At 35.0% G+C, this 25,055-nt stretch overlaps 1 protein-coding gene across 10 annotated transcripts in view; it reads right to left on the bottom strand.

The window, feature by feature from the left end:
* Positions 1–25,055, bottom strand: part of DLG1 (discs large MAGUK scaffold protein 1) — a 257,730-nt gene that overhangs the window by 108,198 nt on the left and 124,477 nt on the right. For all 10 annotated transcript variants that reach the window (XM_047789292.1, XM_047789308.1, XM_047789319.1 and 7 more), the window contains 6 exons: positions 15,415–15,468; positions 8,725–8,775; positions 5,976–6,100; positions 3,902–4,071; positions 2,824–2,960; positions 518–662 (listed from right to left, as the gene is read on the bottom strand). In XM_047789292.1, the coding sequence (XP_047645248.1) occupies positions 518–662; positions 2,824–2,960; positions 3,902–4,071; positions 5,976–6,100; positions 8,725–8,775; positions 15,415–15,468 (682 nt within the window). The remainder of the gene's footprint in view (positions 1–517; positions 663–2,823; positions 2,961–3,901; positions 4,072–5,975; positions 6,101–8,724; positions 8,776–15,414; positions 15,469–25,055) is intronic.

Genomic DNA, 25,055 nt, shown 5'->3' with positions numbered 1-25,055 from the left:
TATAATCCAATTCTAGGCAATACAATTGTACTGTGCACAAATATAGTTAGGCAATACATTAGAAACTTGAAGTACAAAGATAATACCTGTGCTCATGCAGTTAAGAGTATAGAAAAGCCTAAGTTTTAGAACTATTTTAAGTTATTGTCAGCACTAGAATTACCTTGCTTGGTAAAATAATCAATTGATTGTTAAAGTATATTTCTGTTCTGTTTTAGAACAAAACAAGAATCTGCATTAGTTGCAATACCTTTCGTGACTGTTACTTACATAAAATTTTGAGAATCAATGCCTTAAATGTTAAAAGAATTACTGCTAAAAGTAGTAAAGGTGAAAATGCTGCCCACTCTTATTATGAAGATTCAGACTTAAAACTGATTTTAAAAAACTATTAGGTTAAAATGTTTAATAGGTCTTTTAAAAACACTTGTGTAATATTTAAAATTTATATTGGGAAGCTTTCATTAAAACACATCACATCTAAGGAAATACGTTAGATTTAAGCAAACAGACTTACAGGTGGTGATATCAGGTGGTGCATAGCCATCATTCATATACATACTTGTGGGTTTTGCCACTTTCAAATAAACAAAATCGGATGTGTTCTTTAAGGCAGTTACTGCTTCTTCATGAGTAACTTCTTCCAAACATACACTGTTCACCTGAAAGAAAACCCAAAAGTTTTACTTATTCCTGCCCAATCTAAATGCCCTCTCCCCACCCCCCACCCCCTTACTGCCCAGGGTAGAATCTCCCATACAATGCTGAAGAGGAGTGGTAGTTTGTGTTTTTCCAGGAATTCTTCCATTTCATATAAGTCATCTAATGTGTTGTATAGAGTTATTCTTAAATAAAAGTATTCTCTTATGTTCCCTCTTTCATTCCTGTATTTAGAAATTTGAGTCATCTTTTTTGTAGGTCAGTCTAACTAAAGGTTTGTCAGCTTTGTTACCTTCTCAAAGACCCAAGTTTTGGTTTTGTTGATCTTCTCTATAGGTGTCCTATTTCCTATTTCGTTAATTCCTGCTCTAATCCTTCCTTTTGCTATGTTAGGTATAAAATGCTCTCCTTTTTGGTAAACATTTTTTTTTTTTTGGAAAGAAATAAAACACCATAAATGTTTCTAGTATTTTATTTTATTTTATATATACATATATATTTTTTGTCTTTTTTGCCATTTCTTGGGCCACTCCTGCGGCATATGGAGGTTCCCAGGCTAGGGGTTGAATCGGAGCTGTAGCCACCGGCCTACGCCAGAGCCACAGCAACACGGGATCTGAGCCGCGTCTGCGACCTACACCACAGCTCACGGCAACGCCGGATCATTAACCCACTGAGCAAGGGTAGGGACCGAACCCACAACCTCATGGTTCCTAGTCGGATTCGTTAACCACTGCGCCACAACGGGAACTCCTGTTTCTAGTATTTTAAATCACAATGTTCTAAACAAATATTCATTTCGGCGTATTTTTCATTTCCCTAATTTATGACTTTATAGTCAACTGTAAGAGATTTTTTAATGTTTGGACAAAAATTTCTAAAGGTCATAGAACAATCCTCTTTTCCCATTGATTTTTAATATTGCTTTGCTGCATGGTCATTGTTACGTTCCCCTGCTACTGTGCACACTGAAGACTGACTGCATTTTGAAATGTAGAGTTGTGGTATACTTTTCTTTTGGTAGCCTACAATGAGACATTAATAACTGTGAGGCAAAAAGAGAATTAATAAATATCACACTTTAGAGCTATCTTCTTGGAAAGCTCACTCTTTTTATTTTTTTATGTCCCTCTTGGAACCTGGCCCCTATCTTGTGAGAAGCCCAACTTAGCCATGTGGAAAAGCCATCACAGAATTAAATACCAGGCTAACAGCCCTAGCTGACCTCTTAGCTGACAGCCAATACCAACTTGTCCACTATATGTGAGCCAACTTGGAAGTGCACCCCTGACTTTAGTTGAGCCACCCCAGTAGACATTATGTGGGCTAAAGACAGACTTTCCTGGCCAAATGTTACCCAAACTATAGAAGTCTAAGCAGATAAATGATTGCTGTCCTAGCCACTAATTTTTGTGTTTTCTTAGGCATATTAAACGATCTTTAAAAAACAAGGGAATAAGAAACACAAGTTGTTGATATTCTAGTTCTTGGGTTGGCTAATGACTTTAGTGGTTTTTACTATATTATTTGAAAACAAGTGAGTAAATGAGGAAAGGCAAAAAGGTCACACAATGAATGAAGGATGATGTTGTGTTATGAACCTAAGGATTATGCCCTTAACCCTTCAATTAAAAAAAGAGAAGGGGAGTTCCCATCGTCGTGCAGTGGTTAACAAATCCGACTAGGAACCATGAGGTTGCGGGTTGGGTCCCTGCCCTTGCTCAGTGGGTTAACGGTCCGGCGTTGCCGTGAGCTGTGGTGTAGGTTGCAGATGCGGCTCAGATCCTGCGTTGCTGTGGCTCTGGTGTAGGCCGGTGGCTACAGCTCCGATTCGACCCCTAGCCTGGGAACCTCCATATGCCGCGGGAGCGGCCCAACAAATACCAAAAAAAAGACCAAAAAAAAAAATATATATATATAGGCTTTAAAAAAAATAAAAAAGAGAAGGAAAAAAAGGAATAAAAGGAGGGGGGAGCTGGGAGATGAAATGGAAATGGCAAATAAAGATATTAAAGAGTAATTTTTCAGGTTTTCATTAAAGCAAGGCTGGTATTCACTCATTTAAATTATCACAAACATTTTCTAGCATGTGGAAATTCTAGAATCCGTCAAAAGAAAAAGACATCAAAATGATTTTTAAAACAGTGGATTTCTAATACTTACTGCTAAAAGTTTATCTCCAATCTGAAGTTTACCATCTTTATGTGCTGCACCTCCTTCAATTATTTTGGTTACATAGATGCTATTATCCCCAGGAATATGCTGATTTCCAACACCGCCAGCAATGCTGAACCCAAGACCTGTTTGGAAAAAAACAGTTTTAGGATTTTACCAATAAATGTAAACTGAAGTCCAGAAAGAAATGACTGAAAACTACTGTTTGTGTTTTAAGTTAAAAATAAGTTTCTTTTCCTGCCTCAGGTTACCTCTTAAAGTCTCCTTAAAAATGCATTTGTTATTTCAAAGAGATATTGTAAAAATTTTTCATTTTTGTTCCCATAATATTTGTGCTTCTTACTAATACTTTTAATACTTCTACTACAGATTAAAACAATTAAGAAAAAATTGGTGGTGGTGAGCAGAGCTAATAGCGTCAGAAATGTGGATGTTTTTGCTGTTTTTCAATATACTATTAATTAATTTTAAATAAGGAATGTCAACCTATTTAAAAGCCTCCCTAACCTCAAGTTAAATAAAAGTGTTATTGTTTTAATAAAAATAAATAAATAAATAAATAAGGAATGTCAATAATTCATAAGTCCCATAGTTTCAATACCAGATAATGTAGCTCTCTATTCCTTTTTCCATGAAGGACAAATTATAACAAATATTTCCATTTATCCTCAAACCCATCATATTTTCAAAATTTAGAAACTGTATCCTAACAGACTTCACTGCAGATATAACTATTAATGACACGCTCTTAAAATACTTTCTTTAGCTTGTGCATCTGTATTGAGTGTACTTTGCAGATGAATGATTTTAAGTTAATATCAACATTAACTTATATTGTATATGACTTCATTGTGTTTGACTTGTATATGACTTCAAAAGTAGTGTTTACCCAGAACTCTACTTAAGATAAAAATCATTAGAAATAACAGGGAAATTCTAAACATTCACTCAAGTTCTGTAGATTATAAGTATTTTTAATCTTAAAATGTGTGCCATAAATAAATTCATAGTAACAGTTCACTTAGAGATATCTTAATAATTTGTCTTAGTTTGATTTATTTCATACCTTTAGGACCTTTAATGAGTTTTATTTCCATTATTTTTTCTGATACTGGTTTCCGTCTTTTTACATACAAGCGTACAATAGACCCCGCTTCTTTCAATGCTTCAACTGCTTTGCTATGTGTTACATCACGAACATCTACCTCATTTACTCGCAGTATACAGTCATTGACCCTAAGGAAAAGATATTAAAATTAAAAATTAAATATTAAAGTGTTAAGTATCAATTTTTCACTTTGCCACTTTTTCTTGTCATTTTCTTTCTTTCTTTTTTTTTTTTTTGCTTTTTAGGGCCGCACCTGTGGCATATGGAGGTTCCCAGGCTAGGGGTCCAATTGGAGCTACAGCTGCCAGCCTACGCCACAGCCATAGCAACACAGGACCCGAGCCACATCTGTGACCTACACCACAGCTCACAGCAACGCCAGATCCTTAACCCACTGAGTGAGGCCAGGGATCGAACCCACAACCTCATGGTTCCTAGTCAGATTTGTTTCTACTGCGCCACGATGGGCACTCCATTCATTCTCATTTTTTAGAGAGAATTATTTACTAGAATAATTTATTAGAAGAAACTGCATGTTAAATTCCAATTTATCAAAACTCATATAAACAAACATTTCCTAAGGTCCAGCAAAAGAAATAGTGCAAATAACAGATTACTATGCAAAAAATTAAATAATAATCGCGGCTTTAAGTATGATTATGTATAGAAATTACAATACTTTAGAAAAATAATAAACATTTATTTAGCACTAACCATGTGCCAGGAACTTCTCTTAATGTTTTAACTCTTACAACAAGCTCCAAGGTAAATGCTTATTTATATTCCTATTGTATGGATGAAGAAATCGAGGCACAAAGAGTTTAAATAACTTTCCCAAGGCTGCCCAGATCATGAGCAACAGAGCAGTGATTCTAAGATAAGAAAACTGAGGCTCAGACTGAATAACTAGCTTAAGGTCACTGAGACAGTAAGTGGCAAACCGGGATTAAATTCATTGATTTATCCAAAAATAAACAGACCTCAGTTTCAACTACGTGGTATTTCATTAGAAAACAAAAAAGACGGTCATCTCAAATTGGGCAGGGAAGGGGAACAAAACATAATTAAAATATTTAAGTTGATCATGATAAACTTCAATGTCTAACTTCCTTTAGTGGAAAGAAATTCTACATTCAAAGACAATGATACTGTAGAGTAGGTACTATAGGTAAGTTCTCCAGTGAAAACAAATGGAACATATTAATTTTACAGAAGAGGCACAAATAAAAGCCCAATAACAGAATCACCAAGTAAACGTTTACATTTATATAAATAGCCAAATTATTAATTTTATATGTTAAATAACTTCACTAAAATACCACCTATCCTATCTAGTGAGAAGTAACATCTAGAAACTGAAGAGCTGCTTAAGGCACTAATAGCCTTAAAATAAGATACTGTTTTTAACAGACCATATAAAATTCTTAGTCCTAAAACATTAGGAAACTCACCACGAATAAAAAACAACAAACAAGGGAATAGGAAAAGTGCCATAATCTATGGCCTAAGGAAACAATAAAGTATGCTAAAGATACCTTCTGAAATGGAACACTGAATTTCAGTAAGAGAACAATGTTACATTTATTAAGAAAATAAATTAATTTACTTGAACTTTGAATAATCTTTACTCTTTGTAGCCTGAGATACAAAGTCAGATATATGATTTTCCGTATCCTAAATGTTTATACACATTTCCCACCCAGAAAATAAATGGAAAGCATTTTGTGAATGTTTGTGAAAATATAAGAAATCTATGATTTCTATAAATTTGCTCACAAATTAACTTAAACCATTCAAATTTATTATTCAAAATGTTTAATTTCCAAGATAAAGTGAATTCCTAAATTAGAAAATTCCTAAAAGAGGGAAACAATGCTTAAGGCACAATTATCTCATTCATTTATTTGATATTTGAGCATCTACCTTATGTTAGTTATTACGACAGTGTTCTGTTGTATTTATTCACTGGTGTTTGCCTCAAGAAAAATCTACAAAGTGGATTTGGTATCACAACATAAAGTGCAAAACATACCGCAATCTTCCATCTTGGGCAGCTGCTCCCCCTGCAATAATTTTGGTAATGAAAATACTTGAGTCATCTCCAATGTGTGGGTTGTCTGTACCTCCTGCAATGCTGAAACCAAGCCCTGAATTTCCCTGGGGATAGGGGGTGAAAAAATTGAGACTGAATAAGAATTATCATTATTAGTAGATCCTGTCATTATAGGACCTAAAAACTACACCAACACAGGGAACACCACACAAAAGCATATATATATACACATATATATATTAAAACATATACATATTACATATATACACAATACATATATACATAATACATATATATATTAATGTTGATTCTAAATTAAGAACTATAAGAAAAGCTCCTTTTTCTCTATGCATTCAGATATTACTGAGTGGGCTGGGTGGGTTGAAGGCAGGTCCCTTGCCACCTGCATGCCTACAACCACCCTGAACATGAGGGTGGGGGTGAGATGCTTTGGGAGGGACTAGAGAGCCAGTACTCAAGCTCTTGAGTAGGTGAGGTTGAAGAACCTGTAACTGAATACTTTAGAGTCTGGTCTTCGATTCTTTCTTTAAAAGTATGTGCAATTTGTCCTTGCAGGGGTGTCACTATGATGTCTCTTTCTTTTAGGCTGTATCCTGCTTGTGTTCGATAAGGTATATTGCTGGTAAGATATACACATTGAAGTGATTCTTCTGCCGCTATTACTTCTGAGTATTATTTCTGGTTACTGAGTAACCAATGTATTATTTCAGTCTTTTTTTAAAAAGGGGATACTGAGAAGTATTTTTCTTTTGCTAAATTTGACATCAGCATATTTTAAAATGACTAAATTGTATCAGTTAAATAACATTCCATCATCTGACGTATTTAACCAAGACATCTGATGAACTAAACTAAAAGCTTTTTTTTTTTTTTTTTTTAAATACTGGAAGTCCAACTGGAGAACTTAAAAGTTTTCTTGACAGCAAAGTCAATTTTGCCAAAGCAGCACTTCCTGTTTTATGTACTGGAGTACTGAATAATATTTTCACTGAAGAAAAGGTTCTACGCTATGAAAAGCACCCTTGATCTAAGCAAAGGTATTAAATATTTATTTTTGTAAGAATGTTCTAAATCTACCTTTCAGGCAGCTCAAATAAGTGGGTATATCTGGATCTGTTCCTTAACTGTCAGTATTAAATAGTTTAAATATTCATTCTATTATAACATGTCCTAAAATTCTATTTTAATAAAAACTGTTTTCAATATAAAATCTTTAAGAGTTACTGGAGTATCAGTATCAATAAATAGGTCATGTGGTGCTACCAAGTTAGGCATTCAAATTCTCTTTTTTATGTGCTTCTTAAAAACTGAGACATAATTACAAATGACTGTGTCAGTTTAAGGTATACAATATGGTGATTTAATATATTTATAACAATACGATTACCACTGTAGCTTTATTTAGCTAACATCTCTATGAGTTCACATAATTGCCATTTATTTTTTGTGGCGAGAAGATTTAAGAACTAGTCTCTTCGCAAATCGAAGTATGTAATACTGTATTGATGACTATATTCACTATGCTGTTCATCAGATCTCTAGAACTTATTGTAGTCCCAAGTTGGTACCCTTTAACAACATCTCCTCAATCCCCAGTACTCAAGCTTTTTAATCAGTAGAAAAGACAATATATATAGTTCTGACTAAAGGAATTTAGAAGGTACTGGGAAAAGATGAATAAGATAAAAAATCAGGACTACATGTCAAGAGATCTCAATAAAGTTGAGAAAAAAACCAATAAGATGCAAATATTAATATGTGAACAATACAGTAATACTGTTTACTTGTAAAAGACCCTCTCAGGTCTATTTTTCACTCAGTCCATTATGGCTTCAAACATAAACAAATCTAATTATCTAGGATTTCAGTCTTAGCTATACAGACATTTAGTTACTTAGAAAATTTACTTATGGGGAGCACTTCATTTCCCCAAAATGCTGGTGGTGGCATTGCTAAAATATGGCATCAATTGAATGCAAATATTCTTAAGGGAAAAATCCAGAAAATTTACACATCTGAATTGTTCCTTTCAGTTATTTTCTGACTGGGGAATGCATGATAAAGTTTTTGATAATGTCTTTTCCATTAAATCTATGGTTATTATTTTGCTGGGAAAGAAAACTCATACAATGACCATGTTACTAGGACAGTAAATACTGACTTAAATATTTTATAGAATAAAAAACAAATAATAAAATTGAGGACTGAGAAAAATCTGAGAAGCTGTCAATACAGAGGGGTGTAAGGAGACATAATAACTAAATGAAATATGGTAATCTAGATGGGACCCTGAAAAACAGAAAAATGTAGAAAATACAATAAAGTACAGACTTTAGTTAATAATAAACATCTCAATTTTTGTTCATTAGTTAAAACACATGTATTCTAGTAATGCCAGATGTCAGCAATAGGTGAAACTGAGTTCAGGGTAAATGGAAACTCTGTACTGCTTTTCTATAAATCAAAACTATGTTAAATAAAAAGTTTATTTTTTTTTAAAAAAGGGTTATCAAAGAAAAGTAACATATTCTGAAAATGCCATAGCAAATTTTATGATATATGAACTTCTTAAGGAAACTAATATCTTATGGTTCTGTTATTGAAAGATGACCTTTCTTAGATTCTATGTGAAAGAACAGTATATTTAAAGTGCTCTTTAAAGCGACATATTTACGCATAAAAATTTAAGATAATTAATAGTTTTTACCCTTTCAAGTGTGATTTCTTCATATTCATAATCTGCATCAGTGCCATTAACCTAATGGGGGAAAAAGAAGTAGCAAAGAAATTTAGAGTATAAAATTAAAAATGGTAAGACATAATTTTTGCATAACTTCTTAATGAACCCTGTTAAATGTGATAGTAATCAAATAATATAACTCTATTTTAATAATTTTAGGGAAGATTTTCAATGATGGAAGACTATACATGTGATTAATTAGTTGCCATTCATGGTGTCATGACTTTCAAATATAGAAAGAATACATTCAGCTTTTAATACCTCCAACTCTCTTCTCTGCCTTGATTCACACATCTAATCAGCTCACAATTCTTTTTTTTTTGTCTTTTGTCTTTTTTGTTGTTGTTGTTGCTATTTCTTGGGCCGCTCCCGCGGCATATGGAGGTTCCCAGGCTAGGGGTTGAATCGGAGCTGTAGCCACCGGCCCACGCCAGAGCCACAGCAACGTGGGATCCGAGCCGCGTCTGCAACCTACACCACAGCTCACGGCAACGCCGGATCCTTAACCCACTGAGCAAGGGCAGGGACCGAACCCACAACCTCATGGTTCCTAGTCGGATTCGTTAACCACTGCACCACGACGGGAACTCCCACAATTCTTACTGATTTAAATACTTCATTTTTTCCCCTGAAAACCATTACCTCTTCATTTTCATTTGTATTACCTTGGCTTAAGCCTTTGTTAATGTCTTCTAGACTACTGAAAATGTAATCTACCCAGTCTCTTAGATTAGTATTCTCCATTGCTCGAATCATTCTAATGAGTTTTATATAGGTGGATCCTTATGGAGCCCATGTACAGTAACACACTTCCTCTAAAACTTACAGAAACTCTCATACAAGGCTCTGAATGAGCTGACCCCAATCTATCACTCTACTGCATTCTTATCATGTTTCTCACCTCTTCATTAAACTTAAATACCATCAAATTTTGAATGACTTGCTCTTTTCTTTATAGATCCTGCAAGTTACCACCTCTGCATCTGCTGCTTTTTAATGCTTCCTCTGTTATAAATTTCAGTTACATATTTTATGTCCAAGTTTGATTCACCAAATTTTCGCTCACTTTATTACTCTCAATTAACAGGATAAAGTGAGATAAGTTGGGAACAAAATTAAAGACAGATTGATCTCGAACAAAATAATACATTACTGATAAAATATTTGGTTTTACCCCTAAACACAACAGCTTTAGAATACTTCTTCAAAACTGTCATTGCTGGTACTTCCTAGGTTTTGAATTTAGTCCTATTAACAAAATTGTGTATAGAGTACAAGGGTGAAAACTGGAGAAGAAACTACAAATGGATTAGGGCCTGACTGCGAAAGGTCTTGAATGCTTTCCTGATGAATGAGAAATATTACTGAAAGTTTTTGAGCATCATGTAAGTTTTTAAAAATAGATTTTCCAGAGAAAGAACTGTGGCAGTATGGAACAGAAATGGAGAGAAAGTGGATAAAAGTAAACTGATATTGAAGTTATTGCCACAGTTTGGGTAAAAGGCAAAAATTCCAAAGAGATTCAAGAATAGGTAGTAACTCCTGAATACTAAAAAAAGGTAAATTTTAACATTAGTGGGGAAAAGAGTCCCATAAAGCTGTAACTAAGAACAACTACTCTATTATAAACCTGACCAAGAAAAAAAAAATCAGATTATATAACATATAGCAAAGTTGTATTCCACTGATCTAATCTGTTTTGGGACCAGAACTATGCTGCTTTAATTAAATGTTCTATAATAGTTTTATTATCTGTAGGAAAATTCCCCACAATTATTCCCCCCCATTTTTATGGCTGCTACTGTGGCATATAAAAGTTTTCAGGTTAGGGGTCCAATCAGAGCTGCAGCTGCCAGCGTACGACACAGCAACACTGGATCTGACCTGCATTTGCAAACTAAGCCAAAGCTTACAGCAATGCTGGATCCTTAACCCACTGAATGAGGCCAGGGATCGAACCCTCCTTCTCACAGAGACTAGTTGGATTCTTAACCCACTGAGCCACAATGGGAACTCCACCATATACTTTAAATTTTACTTGGCTATTCCTGAGTGTTTAACTTTTCTGTACCAACACTATCCAAAAGAAGTTTCTGTGATGATGGAAGTTTAATATAATTTGACTTGTCTAATATAGGAGATACTAGCCAGACATGGTTGCTGAGTACATGAAATGTGACTGCATTAACAGAGAAACTATAGTTTAAATTTTATTGAATTTTAATCATTTTAAATTTAAACATCGACATGTGGCTAGTGCCTACTGCACTGGATGATGAAGTGCTAGATGAATCATTAAGTCCAACTCCATCCCCCCAAAACACACACACACACACACACACCACACACACTCTTTTTCTCTCTTATCCTTCTGCCTCTCTTTCTTCTCTCCTTTCCCCACCCTTAAACACACACTCTCTTTTTTGGTGCTATGATTGGCACTATACCAAATTTACAGATTTATTTAGGAAAAATGATTATCTCTACTTTATCTTTCTGGTCAGTAACAAAATCTGCTCCATACTTACTCAGGTATTCTTTTATACCAACAATAAACTTTTAGAGTTTTCTTTTTTTGTCTTTTGTCTTAATTAGGGCCGTGCCTGTGGCATATGGAGGTTCCCAGGCTAGGGGGCTGAATCAGAGCTGTAGCTGCTGGCCTACACCACAGCCACAGCAATGTGGGATCTGAGCCGCTTCTGTGACCTACACCACAGCTCACGGCAATGCAGGATCCTTAGCCCACTGAGCAAGGCCAGGGATCGAACCTGTGTCATCATGGATCCTAGTCAGGTTCGTTAACCACTAAGCCATGATGGGAACTCTGACTTTTAGAGTTTTCTTATGAAAAACTCTATACATATATTTCTTATTAAGCAGATTACTAGGCATTTCATATTTTGGTTGACAGAGTTAATGTACTCATAGTTTCCACTAGTTGTTGCTAGTATACTGGAATAGTATTCACTGTTTAATTTTTTTTTTTTGCTTTTTGCTTTTTAGGGTGGCACCTGCATTATATGGAAGTTCACAGGCTAGGGATCAAATCAGAGTTAGAGCTGCCAGTCTATACCACAGCCATAGCAATGTGGGATCTGAGCCAAGTCGGTGACCTACACCACCACTCATGGCAACGGCAGACCCTTGACCTACTGAGTGAGGCCAGGTATTGAACCCACATCTTCACAGATACTAGTTGAATTTGTTTCCACTGCTCTACAACGGGAACTCCCACTGTTTAAGTTGTATAAGCTATTTAAAAATTTTTTTTTGCTTTAATTGTGGATAACATGCCATAAAGAAGCAGAGGAAAATTTATAATGCAGATATCCTCAGTCTCTTATTCCCAAAGATTAAATATGTCTAAGTATCCTCCGCTAATATAGACAAACAAAACATTCAGAACCTAATACACAGCAGGTAGAAGACTGTCCAAAGGAAAATAAAAAGAAGTCTAATTTACTAAGTCCCTGTCATTTAGGTTCAATTCAGTAATACCTTTCTAACTATAGAGCAATATACTGAAATTCAAGAGTTTATCTATCAATATTCATATGATTCATAGTTTCTATTAATGCATAATCTCAGGCAATTAAAAACCGCAAAGTCTATACCATCATAAGGTAAGAACATAAAAATAAAAATACATTGGGAAGAAAATGTTCTTCCTAATGAAAAATTAACATTACTAAATACAAAGTACAAACATTCAAAGAATTTAGTTAAAATTTTTTCCTACAGACATTCACGTCAATTTTAAAATATTGTAGTCATCAATTAAACTACATATGGAAAAACTGAAGCTTTTAGTGTGTAAGAATGCTACTAAAGTAAAACTGAATGAATTTTCCTGACCTTCACTCTTTGTGGTCTGTCTTAAGGAAGAGGAACAGAGGAACAGATGGGAATTATTTCAATAAATTTCTTCATTTCTACCTCATTATTGGAACCAGTAAGAACTCTAGAATTTTTGTTTTCAATTTTGCCTTTCCTTAACATTTTACTATTTAGGAAAAGAAAAGGAATGCAGAGAGAATCAAGCTCAATGCCAATGAAATTATAATACCAATTAATACTTAAAATTAGTATAATGCATCCTACTTAATGGTAAAAGACTGAATACTTTCTCCCAAGGATTAGGAACAAAATTAAGGGTGTTTGCTCTTGCGATTTCTAACACATTTTAAAGGAGGTTCCAGTCAGGGCAATGAGGCAGATAAGCATCCTGAATGGAAAGGAAGAAGTAAAACTGTCTGTTTGCAGATGACATAATCTTTGCAAAATTTTTTAATTTTTATTTTAAAAAATTTGTTTTTAGGGCCACACCTGTGGCATATGGAAGTTCCAGGCTAGAGGCTGAACCAGAGCTGCAACTGCTGGCCTATGCCTAGGCACAGCAACGTAGGATCTGAGCTGTTTCTGTGACCTGCACCACAGCTCATGGCAATGCTGGATCCTTAACCCACTGAGTGAGGCCAGGGATTGAACCTGCATCCTTATGTATATCAGTTGGGTTCATTACCCACTGAGCCACAACAAGAACTCCAGATGGCATAATCTTATGTAGAGAATCCAAAGGAATCTACAAAAGACCCATTAGAGCTAATAAATGAGTTTAGGAACACTGTAGGATAGAAGAACAATACTTCCAAAACTATTATATTCCCATATACCAGCAATGAAGTTCAAAAATAAAATAAAAAAATTTTTTTTCATTTATTTATTTATTTTAATTTTTTTGTCTTTTTGTCTTTTTAGGACCACACAGGTAGCATATGGAGGTTCTCAGGCTAGGGGTCTAATCAGAGCTGTAGCCGCTGGCCTATGCCAGAGCCACAGCAATGTCAGATCTGAGCCGCGTCTGTGACCTACAGCACAGCTCACGGCAATGCCGGATCGTTAACCCACTGAGCAAGGCCAGGGATCGAACCCAAAACCTCATGGTTCCTAGTCGGATCTGTTTCCACTGCGCCACGACAGGAACTCCAATACAATTCCATTTATAATAGCATTAAAAGAATAAAATACTTTATAAAACATTAACAAAATTAAAGACAGAAATGAATGGAAAGATAGTCTGTGTTAATGGATTAAAAAATATAGTATTAATAAAATGACAATAATCCCCAGATATTTATATGCTAATATTTACCACATCTTTATTCACAACAGCCAAAAGGTGGAAAAGACCAAAGAGCCCATCATCAAGAGAAGGATGAATAAGCAAAATGTGGTACATATATATAAAATGAAAAATAATTCAGCCATAAAAAGGAATAAAGTTCTGAAAGATGCTACAACATAGATGAACCTTGAAAACATTACAGTAAGTGAAAAAGAAGCCAGACACAAAAGGCCACATACTGTATGATTCTATTTCATACTGTATGAACAGTCTAGAAAAGACAAAGTCATCATGACAGAAAGTAGCTGAGTGGTTTCCAGGAGCTGAGATGAGCGCAGAATGGGGAGTGAATGCTAATGGGTACAGGGTTTCCTTACAAGGTGATGGAAATGTACTGGAATTTCAAAGTGCTAGTGATGGCACAATGTTGTAAATAAACTATAACCACTGAATTGTATATATCCTTCTTAGAAGGGAAAGTATTTTTAGAATAATATGTCATACAAACTTGAAATTATGTAACTTTTATTCCAAGTTTGCTGCTTGTATACTAATCCTGCTTTTAATTAGTTTACATTTTCCTAAAATGCATGTGTATTTACTTTCTTAATTGATATTATTTTCTGTTAGTTCTTATACATTAACCTTTTGGTTGAAAGGGTTTTAAAATAAAAATATTTAATCACTGACTCTGACTTTAAGCAAAACATAAGTCAATAAAAAGAACAAGTGAGGAAGAAAATTCTGCTTATATAATATCTATCAGTGTGGAAGGTTGACATTGAAAAGAGTATTCTGGGGTTGTATTAAGTATTGTTATTTGAAGTTTTCAAAAATCTCCCAATTTGATATACCTAAATAAATACAAACAGAACATAAAGGTAAATAAAATGTTTTAATATAAAGACTGAAATCAACCACAATTCAAAAACAGTAGAAAAAGATTTTTACAGTCCATTAAATTATGCACTATTTGATATTTTAAAAGTGCACAAGCACAACTACTTAAACACCTCCAAAGATATTTCACTTTAGGATGAAAAATATTAGATTCTGCTGTTTTAGCTGTTTATCTTTAAGGGAAAGAAGGCTTTTTAACAAAGTACGTTTAGAGAGAAGTACTAATCAATTTAAAGTTACAAAGTTATAACTAATTATTTTAATAGAGGAACACATATATAAACCTGGTCACTAAAAATCCAGTCACTCAATGAGACTTCAAAACTGACTTTGAATATGTGGCTTTCTGTAAATGACCACTGGTCAGAGATACCTCTAATGAAAGTTACTCATTTTAATTTAAAAATAAAACCATAAATTTTTATTTCAACATTTCTGCTCTATAAAAGTATGGAGAAAAATATCAAAAAAGGACAGTATGGATTAATTTACTTTAACAATTACAGCTCAGTGATAAAACATAGTAAGTACAATGTATTAGAGAAAAATAATGCTGTGATTTTTGTATCTGTATCAAAACTTGAACAAGAAAAGCAAAAAATTATTTAAATGTGAGGAGGAATGGAACTTACATAAGTTGATGTTTCCAAGCTATCTGTATTGACGAGTACTGGAGGAGGATTTGCCTTAAAGAGAGAATTGTAAATATGTTAGGGTTAACAGGAAAATGGATACATTACACAATAATGTCCACAAATGTTAGAAGCATAGGAAAGATTTGCAATATCTTAAATTATAATTTTATATGAATTTTTCATACAGTAAACAATGTATCCAATTCCTAGAAGCAATGGAAAGAATTAGGAATGGGTAGTTAAGCTAAATTTGCTTTTAAGAAATAAGTTATTATTTCTGCTAAAACAGACACAAGTTTTTTGAGATTTGCAAAGAAGTTCACCAGCCTTTCAAAAATTCCATAAATATTCACTAGTATAACAAAAAGTCTTCCCAAATTACTTAGAAATCATTTGCTTTCTAGTCTCAAGGATCCCATTAAGATTCCAATCACGGAGTTCCTGTTGTGCCTCAGAAGTAGTGAACTGCCTAGTATCCATGGGGACATGGGTTCCACCCCTATAATGGAAAATAATCTTCATAAACATATGTAACTGAATCACTTTGCTGTACACCTGGAACAATAAAAAACCCTGAAAAAAACAGTAAACAACCAAAATATAAACATGACATTAACTACTTGATGTGCAGCCCCCCTTGGAACATAATGGTCTAATTTCAAATGATTCAGTGAAAACCAAACCTAGCTGGTAAAAGTACTACTTATGAGATTGCTATTTAAGCAAAGTTAGTCAACTTACAGACATATGAGATTTTACGAACATTCAAAATTATTCATTTCCGAATGATCTACTGAGATCCCTCAAATTCATAATATTTTAATTCACAAAAAAATGAATGGTACAACTTCATCTTATTTTGCTTAAACAATTACAGAGAAGGGCAAGAAAGAACAAGACTACTTAAAGTTACAAAAAGTTACATTCTTAAAAATTACAGCAAGAAAACCATTTGGTTCCCTCTGCTCATTTATTACAAAAAATATAGTGGAAAAAGCTGGATTTTACCAAAATCTACTTTACACCAAAATTATCACAATACTAGCTGCTCATAAGCATTGTATAAAAGTAATCTTTTGATTCTAGTCAAATAAAAGTCTACCTGATGTTGAAATACACACAGTGATAAAAAGTTAAATTTACTTCAAAATAAAACAATGACAATGAGCGATTAGGAGGGCTATGGATCATACAAGAGTACATGAGCTGCGGACTGCTATAGCTGAGTGATGAATATACATCAAAGTTCACTGTACTACTTCCCTTATATTTGAGCATTTTTAAAATTTTTTCATAAATGACAGCAAAACAATTACATTGAGTGAAGGCCTTAGTTTGTAAGAGGTTAATAACTAAAACAGTTGTGAAATATTATAGGTTGGGGTTGCTATTAAGACATTAGCATTTATATCATAAAATTAATTTCAATTTTAAAGTTCATTTCTGAATAAAGAATAATACAGACTAGTAAAAAAAATTGTAATATTGACTTCATGAACATGACTAGATAATAAATCCTTTGCACAATAAAGATATTTGTAGATGTATCTTAGAATTAATATGAGTGAATGATCACACTTGAAGGGATATAATGGGAACAAAGGACTTGAAATTGACCAAAATCCAGGAATGTTCACGCTGAGAATTGAAGAAGAATTTCAATCAAAACCAATGTCAGGATAAAACAACCTAGCAATTTGATAAAGACGTATCACAAAATACAGTCTAAAACAAGAGACTATAAAAAAAAAAAAAGAAAAAAGGAGTTCCTGTCATGGTTCAGTGGTTAACAAACTCGACCAGTATCCATGAGGACTTGGGGTGGATCCCTGGCCTCACTCATGGGGTTAAGGATCCGGCACTGCTGTGAGCTATGGTGTAGACTGCAGACATGGCTTGGATCTACAGCTCCAATTTGACCCCTAGGCTGGGAACCTCCATATGCCACGGGTGTGGCCATAAAAAGACAAAAGACCAAAAAAAAAAAAAAACCGTCAACAAAAAAATACCTATATAAATGAAGCTCAACAGGCATGATTTGATGATGGCCTCAAGTTTAACCACCTAAAATGATAAAAATATTTAAAACTCTGTTAGCAGGTACAGAAAATATTTATTTTGGAATATGTTATACCTTTACTTACTAACTTGATATTTTCTTTTTTTTTTTTTTTTTTGCTATTTCTTTGGGCCGCTCCTGCGGCATATGGAGGTTCCCAGGCTAGGGGTCGAATCGGAGCTGCAGCCACTGGCCTACGTCAGAGCCACAGCAACGCGGGATCTGAGCCACGTCTGCAACCTACACCACAGCTCACGGCAATGCCGGATCGTTAACCCACTGAGCAAGGGCAGGGACCGAACCTGCAACCTCATGGTTCCTAGTCGGATTTGTTAACCACTGCGCCACGACAGGAACTCCTAACTTGATATTTTCTAAACACACAAATGGCATCAGACAAAGTTAAGCATTCTATTCCCCTCAAATCTGGAGATGGTGGGACTAGGGAAGCCCAATGGGCTTGGAGGGTATGATACTGGGCTCAGAAAGGCACAATATCCTAGCAACAAAGCTAAAGAACAACTTCTGAAGGAAGTGATACAGAAAAATTTGGCCATGGAATCTGCTGTTTTCAGATAGCTGAACTAATTAGAGTGCACTGAAATAAAAACAAAAACAAAATCCAACATGTCTTAGGTAAAAGGGGTAGCAGAACAGGTAATGTGTAATTATCAGCTTTGTTTAGGGAGGAAATCACACAATAGCAACCAGGCTTGAGAATAATCCTTCAAGTTATTTCAAATGAAGAAAAATCCTCTGTACCTCACTTTAGTGACACTTCGCAAAAGACATGGTTCTAGATGTCTCTCTCTCTCTACCTCACTCTACCTTGCAGTGAGTGAATATACAAGTAAATCATAAGTGTTACTGAAACTTATTTTCTCCCTCTGAGTCAGGCTGGGGCCTGGGGCTTGGGACCCTTTGCTGCGGTGCTTGCACCTGGACAAACATCTTTTCAAACAAAATACAAAAAAACTATATGGGACTAAAAATAACTGTGCGCATGCACAGTTGGGGCAAATTATGTACAATAAGATAAAAAGACTGAAAAAACCCAACTGCGACTTCTGAAGAACTGGGAGCAAAAACAGGGTACCTGGAGAAAAAGCAGGATACTGTGCATGCTCCCCGTACACACCACCACCAAAAGGGTGGGCGAGCTACCTAAGCTAACTCTTCAGGCCTGACCCCTGGACCCGCCCCTACCCTCATCCCAGGTAAGGAACCAGCTAGCTCCCCTCCTCAGAGAATGAGCAAGGGAACCTGTTACCTGCTTCCTCTCCCTTCCCTCAACCTCCCAACTTCTGCTTCCTTCAGAGGTCCAAATAAAGCCTTGTCTGAATTTCTTGTTTCGTCTCTTACCAATTTCTACTGATTAAGAAAGGTCAGGAACCCTGGGCAGTAACACATCTAAAAGAGAGCAAAACATGCCTTTACCTGAGGATCGTGTGAGGACCCAGTAAAGTAGTATAAAAGAAAATAGCAGAAACCTATGCTAATATATCATTATTTACTAAACTATATATACCACTGTGCATGTTTCAACTAGGACAATGATGAGGTCCTGTTATTCATTTAGAAGTGGGGGTGGTTAGTAAAAGGGCATGGATAGACCAGAAAGAGAAACTAACTTATGAAACATAATTTTGCATTAATAAGACTTATGAAACATAATTTTGCTCAACCAACTTTTACTACTTTTTTTGCTGATAAGGGGCCTCATAGGGTCTTGCTGCTGTTAACACACTGCAGCATCCTTATACAATTTCAGAAGGCAATACTGCGTTTTAAAAATCTGTGTTAAAATACTTCTAAGATCCAGTTATTTAAAAACAGGTCAAAATTACGAGTTCAGAAAGGGCTTTTAAGATATACACTCTCCTTCTTAGCATTTATCAAAGTTTCATTAAGTTACTCCCCTACTAAATTATAAACAAGTGTTTTTCAAATGCAGAACTCACAAACTCCAAAGAGTACATCTTGGATTCTAATTTGAGACACATTGCATTAAAAGTTAATTGCTATCACTTAGGTGATCACTCTAAGTTAAAGTGATTGTAAAAACAAATAGGGTGAATTCTAGGAAGATGGCAGAATAAGAAGCCCCACAAATTTGTCTCTCTCCACCTGATAACAACTGCACAGGCAGAAATACAATTGCCAGTCTCATATAATTATTTTGGAATTCTGTAGTCTACTGAAGGATTGCAACTTCCAGGGGAAGTATTTGATGGCAAACTATAGTTAATCCACTCAATTTCACTTCTTACCACAGTAGCAGCTACCCAACTCTCATCATTTAGACTTTTATAGACAGAGCAGCTGGCACAAGCCTGTGTGGGTAAAAAAAGATCCTTGCCCTCCACATAGAATCTGAGCTCTGATTGCTGCTTCTAATCACGGAGGTGCAAAGAGACAGTGGCTACTGTTGCTGACACCCCCCCCTCCCAACCCCCGAGAGATGATGTAAATCTCTCCCATTCTGGCTACAATGACTTCCAGGAGATTTAAAGGGCAGACATCTCCTCCCACAATTTCATTTCTCTCTTTTTCCTCTTGTGAGAGCCAGACACTGAAGATTAGACTATTCAAAACAACCAAATATATGAGAGAAATTAGAAAGTCACTGTGGGGAGTTCCCATTGTGGCTCAGCATTAACAAACCTGGCTAGTATCCATGAGGACACAGGTTTGATCCATGGCCTTGCTCAGTGGGTTAAGGATCCAATGTGGCCAGGATCTGTGATATACGTTCACAGATGTGGCTCAGGTCTGGGGTTGCTGTGACTGGTGGTATAGGCTGGCAGCTGCAGCTCTGATTCAACCCCTAGCCTGGGAACTTCCATAAGCCACAGGTTTGCCCTCCCCCTCCCTGCCCCCCCACCAAAAGAAAGTCACTATGTATGCCTAGGGAAGGTGTAGGCATAGGAAAAAAACCAAGAATACCTTAAGATTATACTATAGGCTGAATTTCAATACAGAGATAGCCTACAGCAATTGAAACACCAAAACAAAAAAATAAATAAATAAATACAAACAAAAACTCCAGGAAACCCTAGGAAAGGGGAGAGAATCTGATTTCTAGAGAAATCATAAGATTCAAATGTCCATTTTTTTTTTTTTTGTCTTTTGTCTTCTTAGGGCCACACCTACAACATATGGAGGTTTCCAGGCTAGGGATCCAATCAGAGCTATTGTCGACAGCCTACGCCACAGCCACAGCAACACGGGATCTGAGTTGTGTCTGTGACCTACACCATAGCTCACAGCAATGCCAGATCCTTAACCCACTGAGCAAGGCCAGGGATTGAACCCACGTACTCATAGGTATTAGTCAGGTTAGTTAACCACTGAGCCACGATGGACGCTCCTCAAATGTCCAATTTTCGAACAAACAAACAAAATACAAGACATTCAAAGAAACAGAAAAATATGGTCCATTCAAAGGAAAGAGATGAAAAAAAGGAAACAATCTCTGAAACAGAGCTGGTGGCATATCTATTAAGCAAATAATATAAAACAACAAAGAACTAAAAGTCAAAGTGGACAAAACCAAGACAATGATGTATGAACAAAATGGAAAAAAACAATAAAAGATAGAAAACCTAAAGAGTAACAAAAAGAAATTCTGGACCTGAAAAGTACCCTAAATGAAATAAAAATTCACTAGAGTTATTCAAAGGCATATTTGAGCAGGCAGAAGAATTGTGGACTTGAAGATAGAACAATATTAAGTCTGAGAACAGAAAGAAAAGACTGAAGAAAAGTGATCAGAATTTAAGACACCTGTGGGCTATCATTAAGTAGACCAACATACAAATTACGGGAGTCCAAGAAAAAGAAGATAGAGATCAAAGGGCAGAGAGAATATCTAGAATATCTGGGGAAATAATGGCTAAAACATTCCCAAATCTGATGAAAGACATAAATATAAACGTCCAAGAAGTGCAACAAACTCAAGGTAGGATGAACTCAAAGAGATTCACACTTAGACACATTATAATCGAATTGGTGAAAGACAAAGAGAAAATTTTGAAAGCAGCAAGAGAAAGTGACTGGATATACAATTGCCCATCAATAAGATTAACCATATATTTCTCATCAAAAACTCTGTTGGGGAGTTCCCATCATGGCTCAGTGGTTAACGAATCCGACTAGGAACCATGAGGTTGCGGGTTCAATCCCTGGCATTGCTCAGTGCGTTAAGGATCCAATATGGCCGTGAGCTGTGATGTAGGTTGCAGACGTGGCTCGGATCCCACGTTGCTGTGGCTCTGGTGTAGGCCTGCGGCTGCAGCTCCGATTAGACCCCTAGCCTGGGAACCTCCATATGATGCAGAAGCAGCCCTAGAAATGGCAAAAAGACAAAAAAACCAACCAACCAAACAAAAAACAAACTCTGCTGGGTTAGTAGATTCAAAGTGCTAAAGACAAAAACAAAAACACGGCCAATCAAGAACCCTGTATTTGGCAAAAATATCCTTCAAATACGAGGGAGAAATTAAGATATTTGCAGATAAACAAAGCTGAAGAAGACCATTACCAAAATACTGACTCCAAGAAATGCCAAAGGGGATCCTGCAGGTTGAAATGAAAGGACACAAGACAGTAACCCAAGGTGTTTGAAGACATGAAGATTTTGGTAAGGATAAGTACAAAAATACTCTTATTATTGTAATAGTGATTTGGAACATCCCTTTTTGTTATCTACATGGGAAGAGACTAATATTTTTAAAATTATATTTTAAAAATTAGTCTAAAAGCTAATTGTTAGTATGGAAGTAAAATCAGCATTAATAAATAACTAAAATTATTTGTCCAAAAGCTAATATCAACTTTGTATTTCTACATCTGTCTTCTAAATAATTAAAAAGATGTATTTAAAAGTTGTTTGTTTTTGTACAAATAATGCATAAAGTTGTAATTTTTTGATATCAACAACTGAAATGAGTGGGGACTGAACTGTTAAAAATAGAATTTTTGTATTTTATTGAAGTTAAGCTGATATAAATTCAAATTAAGGTGTTACATCTTTGGGATGTTAAATGTAATCTTCAAGGTAAGCACAAAGAAAATAGTTCAAGGATGTATAGAAAGGGAAATGGGAAAGGAATTTAAACATTTCACTACAACACACACACACACAAAACAAAAAAATCAGACAGTAATGCAGGAAATAAAGGACAAAAAAAAAACCCTACAAAGAATACAGAAAACAAATAGCAAAATGACAAAAGCTATCATTCTCAATATTACTTTAAATGTAAATGTATTAAACTAATTAATCAAAACAAAGAACTGGTAGAATGGATAAAAGCACATGACCCAACTTCATGCTGTCTACAAGAGACTCTCTTGAGATCCAAAGACACAAACAGGTTGAAAGTGAAAGGACAGAAAGATACTCCATGCAAACAGTAACCAAAAGACAGCAGGAATGACTATACTAATATTAGACAAAACAACTTAAAGTTACAAGATCCAAAGAAGGACATTACACATTAATAAAAGATTCAGTAGAGTAAAAAGATATAACAATTATAAACATTTATGTACCTAATGATGGACCACCAAAAACTATGAAACACTAACTGACAGAATTAAAGAGAGTAGTTTTATAATAATGGATGGAAATTTCAATGCCCCACTCAAAATAATACGTAAAATAATCAGACAAAAGATAAATAAGGAAATAGAGGACTTAAACAACACAGTAAACAAAGTAGACCTAACAGACATATTTAGAATACTCTGCTCAATAACTATAGGATACATTCTTCTCAACGGCACTTGGGTAATTTTCCAGAACAGACCACATGTTGGGCCACCAATGAAGTCTCAACGGACTTACAAAGAGAGTCATCATACAAAGCATCTTTTGTGGCCAAAGCAGAATGAAGATTATAAACTATAGCAGAAGTTAAACTAGAAAATTCATCAAGTTGTGGAAGTTAAACAACACACTCAACCAATGAATCAAACAAGAAATTGCAAAGGAAACTGGAAAAGATTTAAGAGATGAATGAAAATGAAAACCCAACATACTAAAACTTAGGAGACACAGCAAAAGCAGTGCTAATGGGGAAGTTTACAACTACAAATACTTAACTTGAAAAACAAGAACGATCTGATCTCAACAACCTAACTTTACAAGCTAAGGAACTAGAAAATGAGGAACAAATTATATCCAAAGTTAGTACAGGGAAATTAGAGCAGAGATAAATAGAGAATAGAAAAATAACGGAGAAAATGAATGAGACCAAGAGTTGTTTTTTTGAAAATATTAACAAATTGACAAATTTGTAGTTAGAAGGACCAAGAGAAAAAGAGATAAGGCCAATACTAAAATTAGAAATGAAAGTGAGGACATTATTACTAATTCTGCAGAAATAAAAAGGATTATGAGAGTATTACAGCAAATGTAAGCCAACAAACTGGATATAACCTACACAAAATGGACAAACTCCTACCAAAATTGAACTGTGAAGAAATACAAAATTTAAATCTACTTATAAAGTAAATTGAATCAGTAATCAAAAACCTCCTGACAAAAAAAATTCCTTGGGATCCAATGGCTTTCCTGGTGAATTCTACCAAACATCTGAAGAACTAACGTCAGTTTTTCTCAAACTCTGCCCAAAAATTAAAGAGGAAGGTAAAATCCCTAACTCATCCTATGAGGCTAGCATTACTCTCATACTAAAGTCAAAAGCAAGGACACTATAAAAAACTGCAAACCAATATCCCTTATGAATACTGATGCAAAAAAATCTCAAAAAAATACTAGCAAACTGAATTCAGTAGCATATTAAGAGGATTATACACTGTGACCGAATGGGATTTATTCCTGGAATGCAAGGATTATTCAATATGAAAACTGATCAATCATCAACAGAATGAAGGGAAAAAACCCCCCAATATGATCATCTCAATCGATGCAGGAGGTATTTGATAATAATCAATGCTCTTTCATGATAAAAACTTTTAACAAACTAAGAATATAAGAAAGCCACTACAGCATAATAAAAGTCATATATGGAAAACCTATAGCAAACATTATACTTTCATGGTGAAAGACTGAAAGTTTTCGTCTAAGATCCTAAACAAGTCAAGCAGGCTCTGCTTTCACCACTTCTTTCCAACACAGTATTGAAAGTCATAGTCAATTAGGCAAATAAGAAAAATAAATGACATTCAAATTAGAAAGAAGGAAAATTACCTACTTGCAGATAATGTGATCATATATGTAGAATACCCTAAAGATACCACACAAAAACCTACTAGAACTAATAAACTTAGCAAAGTAGCAGGATAGAAACAACACACAAAAATCAGCTGCATTCCTATACACAAACAATGTAGAATGAAAATTACTAATTCCATGTATAACAGCAGCATCAAAAAGAATAAAATAATGAGGAACAACCTTACCCAACAAAGTGAAACACTTGTGCAATGAAAACTGTAACTCTACTAAAAGAATTAAAGACAACAGAAATAAATGGAAATACATCCTATGTTCATTGATTGGAGGACTTAATACTTTTAGGATGTCAATACTGCACAACTCAATTTACAG

Source organism: Phacochoerus africanus, chromosome 1 (genome assembly GCF_016906955.1).
Source record: "Phacochoerus africanus isolate WHEZ1 chromosome 1, ROS_Pafr_v1, whole genome shotgun sequence".
In the NCBI taxonomy this organism is placed as follows: Eukaryota; Metazoa; Chordata; class Mammalia; order Artiodactyla; family Suidae; genus Phacochoerus; species Phacochoerus africanus.
The sequence above is the reverse complement of the archived record's forward strand: the minus strand, read 5'-3'. Positions and strand labels throughout refer to the sequence as shown.